The 20,484-nt window shown below is 50.8% G+C and overlaps 1 protein-coding gene and 1 pseudogene across 1 annotated transcript; both read left to right on the forward strand.

The window, feature by feature from the left end:
* Nucleotides 1-203: 203 nt before the first annotated feature.
* Nucleotides 204-20,340, forward strand: PABPC1L (poly(A) binding protein cytoplasmic 1 like). The gene is given in 15 exon segments (XM_037044760.1): nucleotides 204-308; nucleotides 310-463; nucleotides 2,390-2,584; nucleotides 4,949-5,064; nucleotides 6,446-6,585; nucleotides 6,748-6,842; nucleotides 9,739-9,876; nucleotides 10,183-10,278; nucleotides 14,773-15,120; nucleotides 15,780-15,855; nucleotides 17,253-17,281; nucleotides 17,994-18,258; nucleotides 19,010-19,111; nucleotides 19,114-19,139; nucleotides 20,143-20,340. Coding segments are annotated over 15 exon segments (2,013 nt in total). The 5' UTR covers nucleotides 204-273.
* LOC118986080 (uncharacterized) lies at nucleotides 3,142-3,258 on the forward strand (annotated as a pseudogene).
* Nucleotides 20,341-20,484: the final 144 nt, after the last annotated feature.

Below are 20,484 nucleotides of genomic sequence, written 5' to 3' on the forward strand. Positions count from 1 at the left end.
GTCGGGGGAGAAGGGTTCTCCCCGCCTCTAGAGGCGGAGCCAGAGATGCGACCCATCTGAGGCTTCTAGAACGTTAAGGGGGTTCAAGGTGGGGAGCTAAGGAGGGAGGGGCCTGGAGGAATACCGACTGGCGCGCGGGGCACCCGGGATGGTAAAGGGAGGGGTGACTAGCTGGGGGAGTGAGAGTCCGGCGCTCTCTGTGCGCCAGCCGCCGCCGAGGCTCCTGCCCCGGTGACGTGCGCGAGAGTCGAGCGCGGGGCCGCGTCGCCCGCCATGAACGCCAGTGGCACGGGTCTCCGGCTCGCCTCCCTACGTGGGCGACCTGCATCCAGACGTGACTGAGGCCCTGCTCTACAAGAAGTTCTCGCCCGCGGGCCCCATCCTGTCCATCCGTGTGTGCCACGACGTAACCACCCGCCGCTCGCTGGGCTATGCCTACATCAACTTCCAGCAGCCGGCCGATGATGAGCCCCAGGGGAGGGGAACACCGACAGACAGCATCTCGGCCATCCGCTCTTTCATCTCTTCTGCAGCCAGGAAAATTGAGGCCCAGAGAGGCCCCTGAAGCAGGAACTAGCAGTTAGTGTGCGCCTACTGTTTGTTTTACTGGTGGTCCATTTTGCAGAGGGGAGGTATTAAGGCCGCTTAAAAACAGGCAAGGATTTGGGGGCCAGGCTGACCTGGGATTTGAAAGCCAGCAGCTGTGTGACTTTAAGCACATTACTTAACCGTTCTGAGCTTCTGTTGCCTGTCTGAAGAAGGGAATGGGACCTGCCAGGAAGAGAGGTTGGGAAGAGGAGAAAATTCGATGCACCTGGTGAGGAAGACGTGGAAGGCCACACAGGTGATGAGTAGGGAAGCCAGGGGAGCTGGGCTCAGGGCTCCGCCTCTACCAGCAGCGTAACAGGTCTGCACCGCAACAGGAGATCTGCACCGAGTGCCTCCCCCTTGGCAAGCCCTGAAAAGCCACCTCCACCTCCACTCTAGGCTTGGCAACCCGTTTCTCAGAGCTGATAGAATTGCCCAGAGCTTTCCAGATGGGTATGTCCACACTTCTGTTGAGAGTGTCAAGATTAAGAGCACCGGGTTTTGCTCGAGCCCTACCACTAGGGTGTGAGCTTGAGCAAGAGTTCACACTCCGCGCTTAATCCGTGAAATGGGGCTAAGGCTTATTCCCCAGCAGCATGGAAGGAGAGCTGTGTTTATGAAGTATCTCTAGTACAATCGAAGGGCTCAATAAGTGGTAACTTAAGAAAAATAATAGTAACTGTATCGTTCAGGTGGAAGTCTCCAGAAACAACCAAAAGAGGCTTGCCTGGCCAACTCCAAAAGAGAGCACCCTCACCTGTCTCCTGGGTGGATGGGGAGGTTCCCTGAACTGGGGGGTTGCTGGGGTGGTTCAGCCTGTTTCCCAGGGGGTAACGGGATGACTGAGCTGGATTCCCCGGGGGACTTCCCCTTTGCTCTGCTTTCCCCACCCACTGCCCTTTACATCTTCCTCCAAGCTTTGCACCACCTGACCTTTTGACCAGACTTCATAGATGGCAAAGCCAAGCTCCATAGAGGAGGGGTTTTCCCCCTGGGTGTTCATTGGCAGGACTAGATGGAAAAACCAGACTTCTTGAAATGTGCTCCACTGAATTCTGCACAGGTCCTCTCTCTGCCTGTGAAAGTGGAGGAATCCTTGAAGCAGGGGACAGCATATTACCTAGGAGGGGGACAGGCATAGACTGCTGTTTTCAGACCCGTTGCCATTTGCTAACCACCTGTTTTGTGCTGTGTGCAAAGGACAAGGCACCTTGCAAACCTCATTTAACTCTCAGCCTGCCAAACAGCATGGAGGTAGATGGTACTATCTCCCTTTGTTGAGTGTGAGAGGGTGGTTCATGTTACCATCATCCCTGCTTTACAGGAAGAAACCAGCTCAGAGGGGTGATGCTCTCCTCCCCCAGAACCCTGCTACTTGGGATCGAACCTCAACTGCGCTGCTCTGCGCCTCTGAGCTTTAATTTCCTTAGACTGCACCACTGTGTGTCGTGGAGTCCTCCTTTACATTTTTATCTACTCCATGTGCTTTGGCGACCACAGTAGACCTGGCTCTGCCACCGATCTTTCCCCTTTCTGAGCCTCAGTTTTCCTTTCTATAAAGTGGGGGTAGGAATCCATGCTCATGTGGCCGCAGTGAGGAGTTTGAATGAGATCCTAGAAAATGGGAGGTATGCCATACCCTTTCGTTTTTATCCTTCCTGAGTCTCCAAGCTCTTCTCTCTAGTGAGACCCAGAGACTGGCTTTTTTTTTTCCATTTGGAGGGAGTTCCCAGTTAAGCACCTGAGGACCCAGGGAAAGAAAGTCCCCTTACCTTGCTCCTTTCTCTCCTCCTCCTGTTCAGCAAAGCGGGCACTGGACACAATGAACTTTGAGGTGATCAAAGGGCAGCCCATCCGCATCATGTGGTCCCAGCGAGACCCAGGGCTTCGCAGGTCGGGTGTGGGCAACATCTTCATCAAGAACCTGGAGGAGTCCATTGACAACAAGGCCCTATACGACACCTTGTCCACCTTTGGGAACATCCTCTCTTGCAAGGTGGGTGTGCCTCTTGGTGGGGGGGGGGGGCTGTCTGTGTCAGGTACCTGTGTGGTAGAGGGGCTCCAAGCAGCACCTCATATGACAGTATGTGAGGTCTTTTCACTTAAGCACCAGCTTCAGGAAGTCCCTGAATGGTAGTAGCCCTTCCAGTTCCATCTTCATAGACCTGTCGGAGGCTAACTGTGTTTCAGTCTGCTCTGCCTGTGTAACCACCCTAAAGCTAAGTCACTGTCAACAACCATTATGTAGCTTATAATTCTGCAGTTGGCGATTGGGGCGGAGTTTGGCTGGGCAGGTCTTTTGGCCTTGGCTGAGAGCTCCTTCCTGTGCTCATGGAGAGCGGATTGGCTCTGCTTCAAGGCCATAGTTGGCTGTCAGTTGGAGCATCTCAGCTTTCCTCCCTGTGGTCCTTCCTCCCCCAGCAGTCTAGCCCAGGTTGTCCCCACAGCAATGACAGGGGCCCAGAGGCAGAGTGGAAGCTCACTGGGCCTCTTGAGATCTAAGCTCGGAACTGGCCCACTGTCACTTCCGCTGCATTTTATTTGCCAAAGCATATCGCTTCTTGGCCTTTTGGCTAAGATCAAGTGTAGTATCTGTTCTTATTGGTTTATTTGCCAAAGCAGGTCACAACACCAGGCCCAGTTCAGAGTGAGATGACCGTAGGAACTATAGGACAAAAGGTGTGGTCACAACAAGGCCATGAATGGAGGCCACCATGGCAATCGATGGCCGGACCTCGTTTTTATGATTTATAAGAGAATGGAAGTTTCATATGAGTAGTGAACCTGTTCTTATTCACCTTTTGTGTCCCAGTACCTGGAATAAGATGTGACACTTAATAGATGCTCAATAAATATTTATTCCCATTTCTCCCAATTAAGCAGCTGGGGCTTAGAGATTAAGAAATGGCTGAAAGTGTTTTTATGGCACTATTAGCAAGATAAGTATACTATGCCCTTAGCAAGTGCTTGACCCAAAGCAGGAACCAAGTCAGCATGACTGAATCCGAATGGAAAGGCTGGCACTTGAGTTGAAAGTACAGGAACCCTGTTTGGGTCTGGAAAGCGAGGGAGGGTGGGGTGGGCTTGGATTTGGAAGCAAGACTAGTCCAGGCCCTGCAGTGCCAAGCTGATCTGGTTCCGTGGAGGGTAGGAGCTACGGGAGGCGAGGTCCCAAGGAGACACAGTCATAGTTACATTTCATAAGAAGCATACCAGTGGTCAGCATGGAAGCTGAGTTGGGAGGCAGGGTGGTTGCCGGGCAGAAAATGCCACTTAGCTGAGCTGGGGCACTGGCTGCAGAGGTGGGTGGAGCCAGGGGCACTTGAAATGGGCCTTAGTGGTCTTAGTGCAAGTTCAACCAGAGGGATGGGAACTACGTGATTCGAAGACTTTTCCCCGTCTCAAGCTTCGTCCTTCTAATTTGAGCCAGGAGGCTTGCAAAGTGAGGGTAGAATGTTTGTAGGTCTTTTACAAAATTAAAACAAGTTTGTTGTTGAAACAGTACATAAAATGTTAGAGTTTAAACAATGCAGAAAGGAATGAAGTGAAAAAGCTTTATCCTTTTCAATCCTAGTCCCCGGAAATAGTCACTGTGAACAGTTTTGTGTGTTTCTGTTTCGAATTTTCCCGTGTGTAGAGTCCCGCTGTATTAACCCAGCAGGGCTTGATTTTTTCCCCCCTGAATGATACACCCTCCAGATCAGTCTGTGTCAGCTGCATAACCTACAGGTTCCCCTCAGGGGCACACATGCGGTCAGCCAGTAGGAGGGACTGCAACTTACTTCACTCTCTCCTTGATGGATACTCAGATTGTCTCCAATTTGCTGTTAGAAACAAGGATGTAGGGCCCTGGCCAGGTAGCGCAGTTGGTTAGAGCATCATCCAGATACACCAAGGTTGTGGGTTCGATCTCTGATCAGGGCACATACGAGAAGCAACCAGCGAATGCATGAGTGAGTGGAATGACAAATCAGTGTTCCTCTCTCTGTGTGCTGCTTTCTCTTCTCGCTCTAAAATAAATGAATAAATACAATTTAAAATATTTTTTTTAAAGCAAGAAAAAAAAACAAGGATGCAAGAGTAGAGGTTTGAATCTGATCCTCTTGCCCATCACCTTAGCAAGATAATTAAAAACATGTCTATGGTATAAAAGACCTGTGTTCAATTTGAGGACACCATTCCTCCTTCCTGTGTGACCTTAAGCAAGTGAATCAACCTCTCTGAGCTTTCGTTTCCCATCTAAAATGGAGCTGTTGTGCACAAAGCAAGCCCTCTGATGTGAGCTGTTACCGTCCTGCCGTTCTTTTCTACCTGAACCCTCGGTCGGGTGCTCTCCCTGTCCCTTTTCTGTATGGCCCAGGGGGTGTGTGATGATCACAGCTCCCTCGGTTTTGGCTTTGTCCATTTTGAGACCTATGAGGCCGCACAGAAGGCCATTAGCAGCATGAATGGGATGCTGCTGAATGACCGTAAAGTGTGAGTGGTGGGCAGGGGGGTGGGCTGAAGCTGAAGGGACAGAATCGTGGCACCACCAGCTGGAGACCCACGCGACCCACCACCATCTCAGGGGCACCAGTCACCGAGCAGCCACCTGTGTTCTTCCTGGCAGTGTGACCTCGGAAGAGTGGCTCAGCCTCACAGGGCCTCCCTTTCCTCAAAGAAAGGTGGGGCCGCTGAGACACTCAGAGGCTTGTTCCAAGTAGTAGGTGAAGAGAGGGTCCTGAAGTCCCAGCAGGAACAGCTGATGGCCAGGTCTTCAGTGGACTCTGCCCTCTCAACGTGCTTGTGAATGTTTTTCTCAAGCCTTTTGTGTTGTTTCATGGGGGTTTCGGATGGGAGGGGAAGTAGGCACGTGCTTAGCTGGCCTTCGTCACCCATTGCGGTTTGGTATCATCTCCACTTCACAGATGGGAAAATTGGGATGCCTGTGCTGGAGAGAAGGTGCTCTGGCGGCGCCCCTCCCCCAGCTTTGCTTCTGCCCATGTGGTGGCTGAGCCCCTGCCCAGTGCTGTGCGATGCAGGCTTTGAGCTGGGAGCTGCCGTCAGAGTCTTCTGTCTGGGGTTTCCAGGGGGAGACTCCTGTCAATGAAACCGAACCACGGCGGGCTTTCCCCAGAAGGACCTTGTCTTTGGCAGCCACACTTTGTCCGAGGTTACCTGTGCCACTCAGTTTTTTCCAGTTTTTAGTGCCAATTACAATTTGTTTGTGATACATGTGCTGTAGAAACCTTGAGATTTTTTAATGCTTTTAAAAAAATCTATGACACTGTTTTTGATGTGTTGACATGAACTTGTACATTACCATTTTTAAAGTTACCCTTGTTTTTAAGTGACTCCAGTTCCCCCACAGCACCACTGGCGTGGATTATGTCTCATTCTCTCACTGCTGTTCCCCCAGTGTGCCCAGTACATGGTAAATGAATGAGCACATCCCTGTGGTGTGAGTTTGATCCCAGTTTTACCGGAATCAACATGGAGGCTCAGGAAGATCACAGAATTTGCCACAGCTAGGCAACCGCAGAGCGAGGATTCACATGTGACTTCCAAGTTCATGCTCTTATCTGCTGTGCACTCGGCTGCTTGGGGTGTGTGGTAGGAGTTCCGTGGGCAATTGCCACAAGAATTGAGACTTCTTAACCTTATGCTGACACGTATAATCTTGGCCTGCAGAAGGTGGTTGGGCCTTGGATATATTCCATTTAAGAAGTTTTACCTTGCCCAGTCTTCTGATGAGGGAATCAGAGGCCTGGTGGCTGGTGGCAGTTGACCCCAGTGACCCAGGCTTGCTGGACGGGCTGGGGTTGGCATGGGGGTGGCTGATGGCTGGCAGCTGCCTACCCCATCGGTGTGTCCACAGCTTCGTTGGCCACTTCAAGTCCCAACAGGAGTGGGAAGCTGAGCTAGGGGCTCGGGCCGCGGAGTTCACCAACATCTATGTGAAGAACCTCCAAGTGGATGTGGACGAGCAGGGCCTGGGGCAGCTCTTCTCCCAGTTTGGTGGGTGTGTTTCCCAAGGGAGTTTGGGGTCACTTTCTGCTCTGCTTCCTGGTCAGGCTGGGAGGAGGGACTCCCCCGGGGCTTCCCGAGGACTTGTGGGAGGAAAGGGGGAACACTCTGGGCTCCCCAAACTCCCCTGTGAGCCAGGTTGGGTCTTCCCAGGGAAGATGCTAAGGGTGAAGGTGATGAGGGATGACAGCGGCCACTCCCGAGGCTTTGGCTTTGTCAACTTTGAGAAGCATGAGGAAGCCCAGAAGGTGGGAGCCTGCTTCCCCATGGCCCTGTTTTGTGGAGGAGGTGCTGAGCAGGACTAGGAATAAGGGAGATCAGGAGCAGAGGGTTTCAGCTGCCTGTGGAAGGAAAGGAAGTCCCTCCCCTCTCCCAGCCACTTGAGTCAGGGACCTTCCTGCCTGTGCTGAAGGCAGAAGGCTTAAGCCTCCTTCAGTGGCTTCCAAGGCATGAGGCTGGCTTATTTTCATGCATTCTCACCAGAAGGTGGAAGGGGCCTTCAAGACAGCCACTGCCCTCTTGAATTGATGGTGGGATGGAGGCTGGGGAGGGGAAGTGCTATGCTATTTCTTGCTTCCAGGTATTTGTAAATGCTGTTTCCTCACATTACTTCCCTTTCCTATTCTTTTTTTTTTAAAGATTTTATTAATTTATTTTTAGACAGAGAGGAAGGAAGAGAGAAAGGGAGAGAAACATCACTGTGTGGTTGCCTCTCACACGCCCCACACTGGGGAACTGGCCTGCAATCAAGGCATGTGCCCTGACTGGGAATCGAACCAGTGACCCTTTCATTTGCAGTGTGGTGCTCAATCCCCTAAGCCACACCAGCCAGGACCCTTTCCTACTTTAAAAAAATAAAGATTTATTTATTAATTTTAGAGGTGGGGGAAGGGAGGGAGAAAGAAACATCAATTTATTGCTCTACTTATTTATGCATTCATTGGTTGCATCCTGTACGTGCCCTGACCAGGCATCAAACCCACAACCTTGGTGCATCAGGACTATGCTCCAGTCAACTGAGCCACGTGGCCAGGGCATCCCTTCCCCTACTCTTTGGACCAGTGCTTTCCAGTAGAACTGTAACATGAGCCACATGTGCAATTCAAAATTTTCCAATAGATAAAAAAATAAAATAAAAAATTCCAGTCGCCACATGAAAAGGGGTGAAAAGAGAAACTGTGAAGTTAATTTTAATAACACAGTTTATTTGGCATAACATTTAAATTAGATCACTTCAATGAATATTTCATATAAAAATTGAGATTTTTTTTTTACATTTCCTTTTATCGTACTTAATTCTTTGAAATCCGGTACCGACAGCACAATTCAGACTACCCATATTTCCAGTGCTTAGTAGCTGCAGTGGCTGCCATATTGGATAGCGTAGCTTTAGACTGTTTAGTGCCTGCCCTTCGAGTCTCCACTTATACTTTCCCTCCTTCAGGAGCTGCCTCTTCCTGTCTTCCCTGGCTTGTGATACTGTCTCTCTCCGCCGTCAGCACAGATTTCCATGTGTAGAACTGCAGGTGAGGCCTGGGGCTTGTTTCACCGTTAAGTCTCCAGGATTGTATCTGTCGGGAGAGACCAGACACATCTTTGCTGAACAAACGAATGGCACGCGGTCACACAGTGGCAACGCTGGAGTAACAAATGTTGTGTCTGGCCTCTCACCGTAAAGCTCTTTCAGTGGCTGCGGCCCCGTGAAGATCACTGGACGGGGAAGAGCCCAGCTCATGGTGGGTTCTGGCTGGACCCCTGGATCCTGGTGCCATCTCGACAGCAGCCCCGACTCACTGAGCACTGAGATTAGGCCGGGCACCATGCTAAGGGTCTTGCATACAGTTTCATCTCTACCCCCACGGATGTGGGCTCCGTGTTGTTATGAGGTTCTGTGGGTTGGAGCTGGTAAGAGTGATCACTGGGGTTGGAACCAGCTCGTTCCAAATCTGAAGTTTGTTGTTAAGTGAATGGCTCCATTGAAAGGTAACTTCTTGTGAGTCCTTGGATGAGTCCTGCCCTCTCGCTAGGTGTTGCTTCCCCAAATTGTAAAATGATTAGAGGTAGTAGATGGAAGAAGCTGCAAGGGTCCGTTAACTCCAAGCTCTTAGAGACTTTGGTAATGGCCTTTAAGACTGGTGTAGAACTGGCAGTTCTTGGGACCACAATGTATATTTGCATATATTTGCATATTTAGGCGGGAAAGCAAAAGTCATCATTACATGAAAGTATTTAGTAATGAACTGACCACTTAAAAAGTCAGTTCCTACCCTGGCTGGTGTGGCTCCGTGGGTTGAGTGCTGGCCTGTGAACCAAAAGGTCATGGGTTTGATTCCCAGTCAGGGCACATGCCTGGGTTGGCGGCTGGGTCCCCATTTGGGGGTGAACAAGAGGCAGCTGCTTGATGTTTCTCTCCTCTTTCTCCCTCCTTTCTCCTCTCTGAAAATAAGTAGATGAAATTAAAGAAAAAAAAGTTAGTTCCCTTCACCGTTTCTCTTTACTGACACTGTTATCTTCTCCTGACCATTAAGTCAGGCACAGTGGGCTGTGCCTTTTCCTAGTGTAGGGGGTAAGTGAGTGCAAATCCGGTTTCGTGTAAATACGTAGCAGAGAGAAGTTGCACATCTCACCAAAGATGAAGGATTTCATGCAAAGTCACAGACAAGTTAGGGTCTGGCAGGCTCAGGCCAGTTAACTGGAGAAAAGAAAAATCTAACAAGCACGAAGACACACACGTTTCTGAAACTAAAGTCCTCATAATTAGTGAGAGGAATCTTTGTGCCGTGAAATCCAACATGAAGGAAAGGCTATCGATTACGCTGTCATGCCATTTTGAAAGAATTATTCATGCTACTTTGTTAAAAAAAAATCAGTGGGTAGTCAAACTAATGGTCAAATACAGGAAGCTTTGCAAATGTCAGTTTCCCTTTTTATAATACAGTCAAAAGCAAGTTTTTAAAAAATATATACTTTATGCTGAAATTCTGTCCCATGTTTTTCTTTTTAACTAGATGGCCTTCATTCTGGTACTGATTTTCTTAGCTAGCAAGATGGCCTGGCTAGCAGGTGGCCCCCTCTAGACCAATGAGGGGGGGACTGGAGGCCAGGGCCTTGTCAGGGTGCTTACCCAGCACCTTCTCTGTGCAGGCTGTGATGGACATGAACGGGAAGGAGGTGAGCGGGCGGCTGCTCTTCGTGAGCCAGGCCCAGAAGTGGGTGGAGCGGCAGAATGAGCTTAAGCGAAGTTTCGAACAGATGAAGCAGGACGGGCTGAACCGTTGCCAGGTGAGGGCCAGCCTCCTGGAGGCAGTGGCGGAGGCAGCGGCGTGTGTGTATGTGGAGGGCCCTGAATGTGACTCCTTCCTCTAGGAATCCCACTTCTGGGAACTTGGCTTTAGGGATTGTGGGGCTCCAGCTTCTAGGTGATGGGTATGCTGAATGACTGGTGGGGTGCCTGGGCGTTGTGCCAGACTGGGAACAGGAGGCTTGGTGGCCAGGGCTTCCACTGCCTGCAGCACCCCACCCTCTACCCAAAAAGGCAGTCGGGAGCCAGGAGGGGAAGGCATGTCTTGCAGTATCCTTCCTTTCCAGGGTGTGAACCCGTACGTGAAGAACCTGGATGACTCCATTGATAATGAGAAACTGAGGAAAGAGTTCTCTCCCTACGGAGTGATCACCAGTGCCAAGGTGAGGGCCATGGGTGCCCTCCTGGGAAAGAGCCTTCCCCTCACATCCTCTCACTGCCCACCCCCCCCACCATGGCTTCCAGGGAGTTGGTGCTGGGCTGCACATTGTGGTTTTGGGAGCCGTGTCTGACCCTGCTGGAGCTTGCTGTCCATCTGCAGCCTTGTCTGGGCTGAGGGGAAGAAGGTGGAAACACAGTGGGTCTTATTGGTGTTCACCATGACCTTGGTTCATTCACCAAGCATTTCTTGAGTGCCTACTGTATGCCAGATTCCAGAAATTCATGTCTGAGCATTTCCATTGACTTTTGTTGTCCGGCCGTGGCCTGTGACATACCCCTCCTCCTGGGCCTCAATTTCTCCATCTAAAAAACAAGAGGGATGGGCTACACCGTTCTTTATTTATTCTTCCCCATCTGTGAGCCCTCTTAGCACCGGAGGCATGCCGATTGGCTGTTCTACTCAGTAGCTCTGTGACCTTGAGCAGACCTGCTGAGCCTTATCTTCCAGAGAGGGAGCTGGGCTCACTGGCTGGTTCCCAACTCTGACTGCTCACTAAAATCCCCTAGGGAGCGCTTAAGTACAGACACCTGAGTCAGAAATTGTAGATCTCTGAAGGTGAGGACTGGGTATTTTATTTTTAAAAGCTCCCCAGATGACTTTAAGATGGCCCAGTGTTCCTTCATTTCATATTTAAGCACCTGCTGTTTTACCAGGCCCTGTGGGAAGCATACAGAAACAAGTCCTGGTCCCTGATCACTAGCGTATAGTATAGTGGGGAAGTCAGATGCATCACCGACTGAAATCTGTTATAAGGCAAGTATTGGAGGCAGAGCTACGGTAGGTAGCTCAGTGGGACAGGAAGGAGGGCTTCCTGTAAGAAGTGGTGGTGGCAGCAGGATTTGGCTTGGCTGTGAGGAGGTAGGGAGCTGCAGATGGGAATGAGGAACTTTCCAGAGAGATCCCTGTGGATAATGGGCTGGGGCCCGCACTTGTATAGGGATGGCTGTGTTCTTAGGAAGCGATGTAGAAGTTCTTTTGCCTGTTAAATCCTACTTTTTAAAAAAAATATTTTATTTATTTATTTTCAGAGAGAGGGGAAGGGAAGGAGAGAGGGAGAGAAATATCAATGTTTGGTTGCCTCTCATGTGTCCCCCACTGGGAACTGGCCTACAACCCAGGCATGTGCCCTGACTGGGAATCGAACCGTGATGCTTCACAGGCCTGTGCTCAATCCACTGAGCCACGTCAGCTAGGGCTAAATCCTACTTTAAATGTCCTTAATGGACCCCAGTATTTGGGAAAGAGGTTCTAACAGTTTTTGAATTAAGGAGCTTTTGGGGAAAAAAAACCTGACAGAAAGCTGTGGGGCATGTAAATTAAGCAACAGGAAATTTGATTTCACACCAGAAGTTGTTGGTCCTCTTTTCCATCAAATGCACATGTGGTGTAGCATTCTGGTTGAAAGCTGGGATGTTAACGTTAATCAGAACTAGGTCTAAATTGCAATCCTACCATGAACTAGCTGTAGAGCCTCAGGGAAATGATTGCCTTTTGGACTCTGTTTGCCTGTCTGTAAAATGGGAGGAACATTCTCTGTCTCTAGGGGTTTCCTGAGAGCTAAAGAACCTGTATGTACAGCGCCTGCCCGCAATAAGCAATGATACTGTGATCTAATTATTTATACACATCGTGTGTAATTTCAGGAGATCCACCCACCTCCTTGAGGACTCCTTGAATGAAGGGAATTGTAAAACTCTGGATTTTTAAATTAGAGTTGAGGCATACCTGTTTTGTTAATTGCTTTTATATGTTTATACATTTTTATAGAATTTAATATCTTTCTCATAAAATAGTGATTAGAAAGATTAAATGAGTTAATGTATATAAAGTATTTACGTTAAGCACTGCTATTAAGTTCATAGTAAGCTTTTCATAAGTGTTAGTTGTACTGATTTTTTAATTATTTTTTTACTGTCTAACATAAGTTCTTATTAACTTGTTAGGACAATATTTTTGTGCCAAGAAAAATTGGCTGTCTGATGAAGCCTACGGACCCCTTTTGAGAATAGTTCTAAATGCATAAAGGAAAATTCATAGGATTACAACAAGCAGTTATATTGAAAGCATTATCAAAATACTAAGGTGACAGCATTATGTGCTTCTTTATTTTTTAATGTATTAAAAAATTAATGTGCCCTGGCTGGTGTAGCTCAGTGGATTGAGCGCGGGCCTGGGAACCAAACAACCACGGTTCAATTCCCAGTCAGGGCACATGCCTGGGTTGCAGGCCAGTTCCCAGCAGGGGATGCACAGGAGGCAACCATACATTGATATTTCTCCCCCTCTCACCTTCCCTTCCCCTCTAAAGATTAATTTTTTAAAGATTTTTAAATTAATTTATGTACTAATAAATAAATATACTAATTAAATTTTTTATTTTACTGTTTATCCTCACCCGAAGACATGCTCATAGATTTTAGAGAGAAGGGAAGGGCAGGAGAGAGGGAACAAAACACTAATCTGTTGCCTCTTGTACACATCCCCGACCGGGACTGAGCCCACCGCCACCTAGGCATGTGTCCTGACCAGGCATTGAGCGAGACCTTTTAGTTTGCGGGACAATGCCCAGCCAACTAAGCCACACTGGCCGGGGCTGGGCTTCTTTGTTAATGCATCAAACTACAAGATCCAGGGAGCAGCGACTAGCATAAACAGTATTTTGAGATCAGCAATAATGAATGTGATATGAAAATATTTTTTCTTTCTGTCAAAATCATAAGCACAGCTAACACTACTATGATATTTTGTGTTGCCTGCATTCAGAGTAGAGGGGAATGCTAATAAGAAAATATACCTGGGATGGGAATAAAAGGCAGAAAACTACTTGAACAATTAAAATAAGATAAAGAAAGAAAATACAATGCCATTTTTTCCCCATCTGAGTTTACAGACTGCACCAGTTCCCTCCATCTGCTTCCCTGTGGATCTGTAAACTCGGGTTAAGGCCTCTGTGTCAGCAGGTAGCAAAGAGCAGTTGGAGAGTCACTGGTGTCGATAGAGCCTGGGCTCCAATGGGGCAGATTTAAACACGGTCTCAGCTCTATTGCTCATGGTGTGGGTGAGCCAGGCCAGTGTCTTGACCCTAAAAAAGATGAAGAACCCTAAATAAAGTGTGGGTTGGATCCTGGAAGAGAAAAAGAAATACCAGCAGTAAAACTGGTGAAATCCAGAGGAAATATATACAGTTGAGTTAATAGCAATGTGCCCATGTTACCATGGTAGTTTTGACAAATGTACCACATTCACGTTGAGGGAGAGCTGGCTGATTGGCATACAGCAACTATGTGCTATTTCTGAGAGTTTTCTGTACATCTAAAGTTATTCCCAAATAAAAAGATTATTTTAATGAAAAGTCGAAGCCTTTTCCCCAGACTCCGAAGGACTCCACCCAGGGCCATGTGGAGGCGATAGGGGCTTCACCAGGCTGCACGGTGGGCTGGAGTCCTGGCTGATGCATGACCCACTGGCTGGGTAACCCCGGACAAGTCACTTTTTAAAAAACAGTACCACAAACTTTTATGTCTTTTTTATAAAGATTTTATTTATTTATTTTTAGAGAGAGGGAAGGGAAAAAGAGAGGGAGAGAAACATCAATGTGTGGTTGCCTCTTGTGCACCCTCCACCAGGGACCTGTCCCGCAACCCAGGCTTGTGACCTGACAGGGAATTGAACCGGTGACCCTTTGGGTCACAGGCCTGTGCTCAATCCACTGAGCCACGCCAGCCAGGGCAGAACTTTTATTTCTAGTAAAAAGAAAACAGATTAAAGCACCAAAAATAGAAATTCAAATTATTTTATATTACCTACGAATCTAACTCTTTATTGGCGTCTCTAGGAAAGGTAGCTGTCGGGAGCACCTTTCCTGTGTTCCTCGTCCCCAGGTGAAGCAGAGGACTCTGAGTAGCCTAATAAAACCCCGAAGTGGTCGGAATGCAGATGGTTTCCATCGAGGTGACCTCACCTGAAACGTTAAGACTGTGGCCCTGGCTGAAGAGCCTGCCCTAGTCTTAGATTTTTAAACCCTAGATGACATCTCACTTCATGAAAGGCCCTCGGTGGCAGCGTCCCTTTGCAGCCTGAGAAGTCTTTTCAGAAAGAAAATGGAGAGATGAAAACGTCTTCTGAAATGCAGCTGTTCCCCCCAACTCCGGGGAGCAGGGGTCTGTGAAACATGAGCAGCTCTCTGGTCTCCGACCTGTCACTCTGGAGCCCCACGTTCCTCCCCTTTAAAGAGGGAGTTGCAGTAACATGAGGCGTGTAGCTGGCATCTGGCATGCGGTGGCCCTCAGTGAATGTGGGGGTGCCAGTGCACCCCCGATGGCACATTTCTCCTGGGCCAGCTCTGGGCCAGGCCGGGCTCCAGGGGAGGTAGAGGAACAGGCCTCGGGAGTCTGCCTTCACCTTCCCAGCAGCCCTTGTCTTACCTTGCTTTTAGGTGATGACAGAGGGTGGCCACAGCAAAGGGTTTGGCTTTGTGTGTTTTTCCTCTCCAGAAGACGCAACGAAGGCCATGACGGAGATGAACGGGTGCATCCTTGGCAGCAAGCCGCTGTACCAGCGCAAAGAGGAGCAGAAGGCCGTCTTGACCAACCAGTGCATGCAGCAGCACCTCTGCACGTGGGCCCTGGGCGGCCCCACCCTGGGCTCCTTCCTGCAACCCACCAGCTACTTCCCGCCCACCGTGCCCCAAGTGAGGGCCTGCCTGCAACCCCAGGTGGAGTGGGAAGAGAGCTCACGGGCAGACATAGGTTCCCAACCTGCCTCTGCCAGAAACAGCGGGTCGTTTTAATCCCATCTCTAACGGGGCTAACAGTGTCGCTGTCAAACGGCGATTCCCAGAAGGCAAGAGGGATTTGTGATTATGCGGAAAAACATTCTTTGGCCAAATTTAAGTTTGGGAAGTATTACAGTAAAGGATGCCTGGGTATCTTCACCATATATATTGTTCCACCCGGTGCCTGTAGACAGTCTGCCTTAGCAAAACCTGCAGAGAGTAGGTCGTAGTCCCCCAGCTTAAATGGTCGTTTTTGTGGGGTGCTAACATCGCAGAGGGGCATGGTTTGGCAAAGGAGGTCTTGTGACCTAGAGGAAGTAGAAAGGTGTTAGCCATTAAAGGCTGCTAGACTGGGAGGTTCCCTCTCCTTGCAGCAATTGCCTAAGGGGGCGTGAGTTTCAGTAGGACCTGTCTTGGCTTTATCCAAATTATTGGGTTAGTTGCTCCGATAATAAGGGGCAAGGGTTGAACCTGAGATCTTACCCTTAAAGATTGAGGGATAATGGACACCCCAAAATGAAAAGCAGGCCTTCATCCCAGCTGTATGGGTCTTTCCTAACCAGTCCACTGGGGGTCCAGTGGAGTTCCTGCAGTGGTGTCCCCGAGGGGATGCGGTGTCTCAGTTCCCCTGCCACAATCCCCTCACCCTGGGCCGTCTTCTCCCACAGCCTCGGTACTGCGGCTCTGGCCCCTCTGTCCAGCCTGCTACCCCCAGGTGGATGACCCAGCCTCCTGGGTCCTCCCGTGAGTCATGCCGCCGCTTCCACCCATGAGTGTGGGCCCCGGAAGGGGGGTGGTGTGCAACATAGTGGTTAAAGGTCACGAGATTTGGGGTCAAGCCTGGCTCTCTGTCACTTCCTAAGGTGTTAATCGGGGTGGATAACTTCCTCTCCGAGCCTCAGTTTCCCCTTCTGAGTATGGGCCTGAATGAGACTTGCGGAAGCACCAAGCGCAGTGCTGAGCCTGTGAAAGGCTTGCTTATCTTCAGTCGGTTCCAAAGACCTGTCTGATTGGTGGCTGGAAATCCTTGCAAAGCTGAGAAAGTGAACTTCTCTGGCTGTGTTGCCAATGAATGGTTCGTCTCTAAGAGTGAAGTCCCCCTGACTTGAAACTGTCCGGGGGAGGGGATGAAGGTATGTGACCGTGATGCCTGTGTGTCTTGAGGCTTCAGGGAGACATGAGTCAGTTTGTAATAGCAAATTTCCACACCCACCTCCCTGGAGTTGTGGTTCTGCCGAGGAAGTGAATCTGCTCATCTTTCTGCTGTGAATTTTCTGGCTCCCCTTCCTCACCCAGGCACTGTCAGGGTGTGGTGTGCCACTCTGAGTAATACACCCCCTTCCCGCCAACCTTTCTTTCTCCATTATTCTCTGTACCACAGCCACCTACCCTCCAGCTGCCTCAATGGTCTGGCCACCAGCCATGTCTCCGGGCCCCACAGCCTGCATCAGCAGTGTCAGGAAGGGCCCGTCCATCTGCCATACCAGGTGGCCCTCACCCAAAGGGTGGGTGAGTGTTGGCAGGGCCGGGAGGAATGGGCGTGCAAGGGGGCTGGGGCGGGGGCTTGGTGCTGGGTTGGCAATAACGAGGAGTCAGAACCAGTTGCCACAGTGAGCCTGCCATTCACTCTCCTGGAGGGCAGGGCTGGAGAGAGGGGAAGGGTAGGAGAAAGGGGGGGGGAGGGGGAGAAACATTGATGGGAGAGAAACATGGATCAGTTACCTCTCCAATGTGCCCCGACCAGGGACCGAACCTGCAACCCAAGCATGTGCCCTGATTGGGAATCGAACCTATGACCTTTCGTTTTGCAGGACAACACCCAACCAACTGAGACATGCTGGCCAGGGCCGGATTGCCTCATCTTTAAAGTGGGGTTGAGAACAGTTTCCCGTTTTTGTTGTGTAGGTGAATGGGATCACACATGCAGGGACTTAGCACTGGGTCTGAACTCAGTAGGTTCACAGCAGCAGCTGTGAGTAAGGGAGAAGATTGAGCCTATAGGCAAGCACATGTGGCGGGTGTTTGTGCATCTGTGTGCTGGCCCTGTACTCGGAGCTGAGGGTTCTAGGTGAATGCTCATCTTTAGGCTTTACGGCTTCATGCTGGTGCCGGGCCCGAACATCCCTGCTCATTCCTTACAGCCAACACTGGTACCCAGACCACCGGCCCGGTGAGGCAGGATGCTCTACACCAAGGAGGCCTCTCCTGACACACAGATGTTCCTTGGGAACGCCCAGCACCTCTGGGGGGAGGCTGGCCCAGCTGCCCTCTTAGTCCAGGGTCCCGGGGGCCTGCCTAGAACCTTAGCTAACGCATTGGCCCTTCCTGGGCCTTGATTTCTGCCTTTTCTTGGCTTGTAAAGTTTCATGTATTAATGTGTACAGTCAAGAAGAGATCACCCTTACTAACAGGAGGAGGAGAGGGACCAGGGTCACGTTTTGTTTATTAGTCACAATTTGGATTTTCTTGGTATTTATGTGTTGAGAAGTAAAGCTGTGGTTTATCTGCAGAACAGAACTGAAAATACCTACTGTCGTTAAGTATAAAGGCTGAGTATTTATCTCCCCGCTGCCCTGCAAAAGCCTCAACCTCAGCATCTTCCTCTCCTGCCTACAATTTCAGTATGTGTACTTCGAACAATTTCTTACAAAAGGAACCAGGGGTAGTCTTTAAACAGCAAAATGCTTTTAAAGTTTCCGAGGTGTGAAAGGGTCAGAAGTACCTTGGGAATACGGCCATAAAAGCTACTTAATCAAAAGTGCTTTGTCTGGCACGAAGTGATTCGTAAGGTGTGTCTTCGCTGGGCAACGTGCATCGGGGGCCTTTAGAGGTTCCTGGCGCTGTGGAAAACACCTGCGTTGGAGTGGAACTTCGTTGTCTAGTCCGCTGTGCCCTTGCTGGGGACTCTGTCCCTCCCCGATTGTCCTTACCTTGGCCCCTGCTCCCCTCTTCCAGAGCCTTCCTGGAGGCCTGTGCTCACCTGGCAGGTTAAGTGTTTCCGGGCCTTGCCTGTCCGTGGTGGTGAAGGGCTGTGTCCCTGGGACCATGTGCAGGTCCCGGAGCCTGCTGTGTGCTTCCCTGGACAGGAGCCCCTGACCACGTCCATGCTGGCCACAGCACCACTCCGCAAACAAAAGCAGATGATTGGTGAGTGGCTGGTTCTCCTACTCTGGAGCAGGAGGAGGGGGCCTGGGAGCCGGCTAGCCTGGTGGGAAACACCCTGAGAGGGGGTCAGACGTGAGGACAAGGTCCAGCTTTGCCACTGACCAGCCTGCTGGGTGACCTTGCCCACGCTACCTCTGTCATCTAGGCCCCGTTCTCTCATCTTAAAATACTGGTCAGACCAGATGTGCCCAGGATTTCTTCAGCTCTGCTGTTTTTGACTTTGGTGTAAGCTGGGAGAGACCCCAGATGTGGGGCGGTTGGGGGCCAGGAGGAGGAGTCAGAGTATGAAGAGTGTGGTTTCGGGTTTGTGCATGGCCGAGATGGGCTGGCCAGCAACCCCGGGCACTTCATTTTAAGTACCTGGTGGTAGAAAGTGAATTTATCCTGTGTATTTGGCTCCCCACCCCCATAAAGTCAAGTTCAGCATTACTATATCCTGTCTAGAATCTGTGTGTATACTTGGAACTATTTCCTGCAGAATGAGCAAGCACCCTATGCGACTACTTCACATCTAATATCAAATATGACCTGCAGACTGACCTCCAGAGAGGTTTTTATGTTTTTATGCCCACTTCACAGTTGGGGAAGAGGCTTTTGGTCACCAGGTTAAGTGACACAGCAGTACTGTGCCAGCCACCCAGACGCCTCACTGCTCCATTCCACAATAGCCCCTGGGATGCTGGGTTACCAGCCAGGTGTGTGTTCATAAGCCATCAGAGGCTGTTCTGTACAGGTGAGCATCTCTACTCCCTTATCTACGATGTCCACACACAGCTGGGTGGCAAGATCACGGGCATGCTGCTGGAGATCGACAACTCAGAGCTGCTGCTCATGCTGGTGTCCCAGAGTCCCTCAGTGCCAAGGTGGGCTGGGGCCTGGGTGGCAGGGAGCCCTGAGGGCAGGAGGGCTCAGGACCAGGGCATCTCCTAGATGAGCAAGCAGACTGCCGCTTGTACAGATGAGGGTTATCGTCTTGCTAATACCTGCAGAACCCTGGAGCGGGACAGGTGATTCCCTGCAGCTCCACAGGCAAGGTGTTGGCACAGGAACTGTGTCCCGACTCCGTTAAGGGTTGGGATTTTGCCGGCTGTCCAGCAGTGAACATCTGTCTTAATGTGACCTTGGGTTTCTCACGGGAGCTGGGGAGCTGAGAGCCACAGTTAGATGAGTGCTGTGCAGATGCTGTGGAGGGCGGGACAGGTGACGGCCCCCTGGGGCCCAGGGGCGGGGCAGCAGCACTAAGCCCCTCCCACCGCCCCACAGGGAGAAGAGGCCTTGGCAGTGTTGCAGGCTCACCAGGTAGCGGAGTGGATGAAAGTGAATGTAACTGAAACCCGGTGGGTGGCTGAGTGTGCGGAGTGGTGAGAGAAGTAGCAGAGCCCAGAAATGGCAAAGAATGGGGCAGGGACTTTCACCAAGTCCCTGAAAGCCAGGTTGTGTCACTGCTTTCTCTGAGGTCCCAGGAACAGATGTGGGGAAGCATGTGACTGGAACCGGTGTTAGCCATCAAATAAAGCGAAGGCGTCCTCTTGCCAGCTGTCTGGCCTCGCTCACTTCGGGCTGGGCTTCCCCCAGGCTCCGCCCCCTCCATGCTGCCTGCCTGAAGGCCCGCCTTGGCCCAGTCTCTGTTCCTAGCCGAAGACCAGGCATCTGCCATCCTTCAGAAGCATAGATTTGACCCTTTCGTCCCCAGAAAATGGAACCCTCACTCCCCTGGCTGACGAGAGAATGGCGTTTCCTGCCCCTGGCTTTAAGACCTGTGATCTGTAACGTGATTCCCAGCTGGGCTGTCTGTGCCTGAGCTCTGTATGGCCTGAAGGCTGGTCACCCAGCCAGCCATTACCTTTTTCGCTTTGTGCATTCAAGTGCTGCAGGCTGCGGTTTGTCTCCCAGGAGGCCTTGCGTGAGGAGGTGGGGCGGAGCGAAGGGCAGGCTTGGCTGGGTCGGGGCTTCGGCTGGGGGGAACAGAAACGCCACCATGCTGAGGCCACTGCGGGTGTGGACCAGGGCAGCCCCGCTTGTGCGAGCCCGAGGAGCAGCTGCCACTCACCAGTGGTGCAGTGAGTGCCTGGACATTTGTCATCACACCGCACCGAGAAACGAACTCAAGCCACAGGCGCCCACATCTGGACGTGGCGGGAGCACCTGCAGTGCAGGTGAACACGCGGGAGGTGGCAACTGCTTCTAGGCTCCGGGCCAGGGATTGTG

This window comes from Sturnira hondurensis, unplaced genomic scaffold, assembly GCF_014824575.4.
Source record: "Sturnira hondurensis isolate 20B ecotype Veracruz unplaced genomic scaffold, ASM1482457v3 Scaffold0004136, whole genome shotgun sequence".
Lineage (NCBI taxonomy): Eukaryota > Metazoa > Chordata > Mammalia > Chiroptera > Phyllostomidae > Sturnira > Sturnira hondurensis.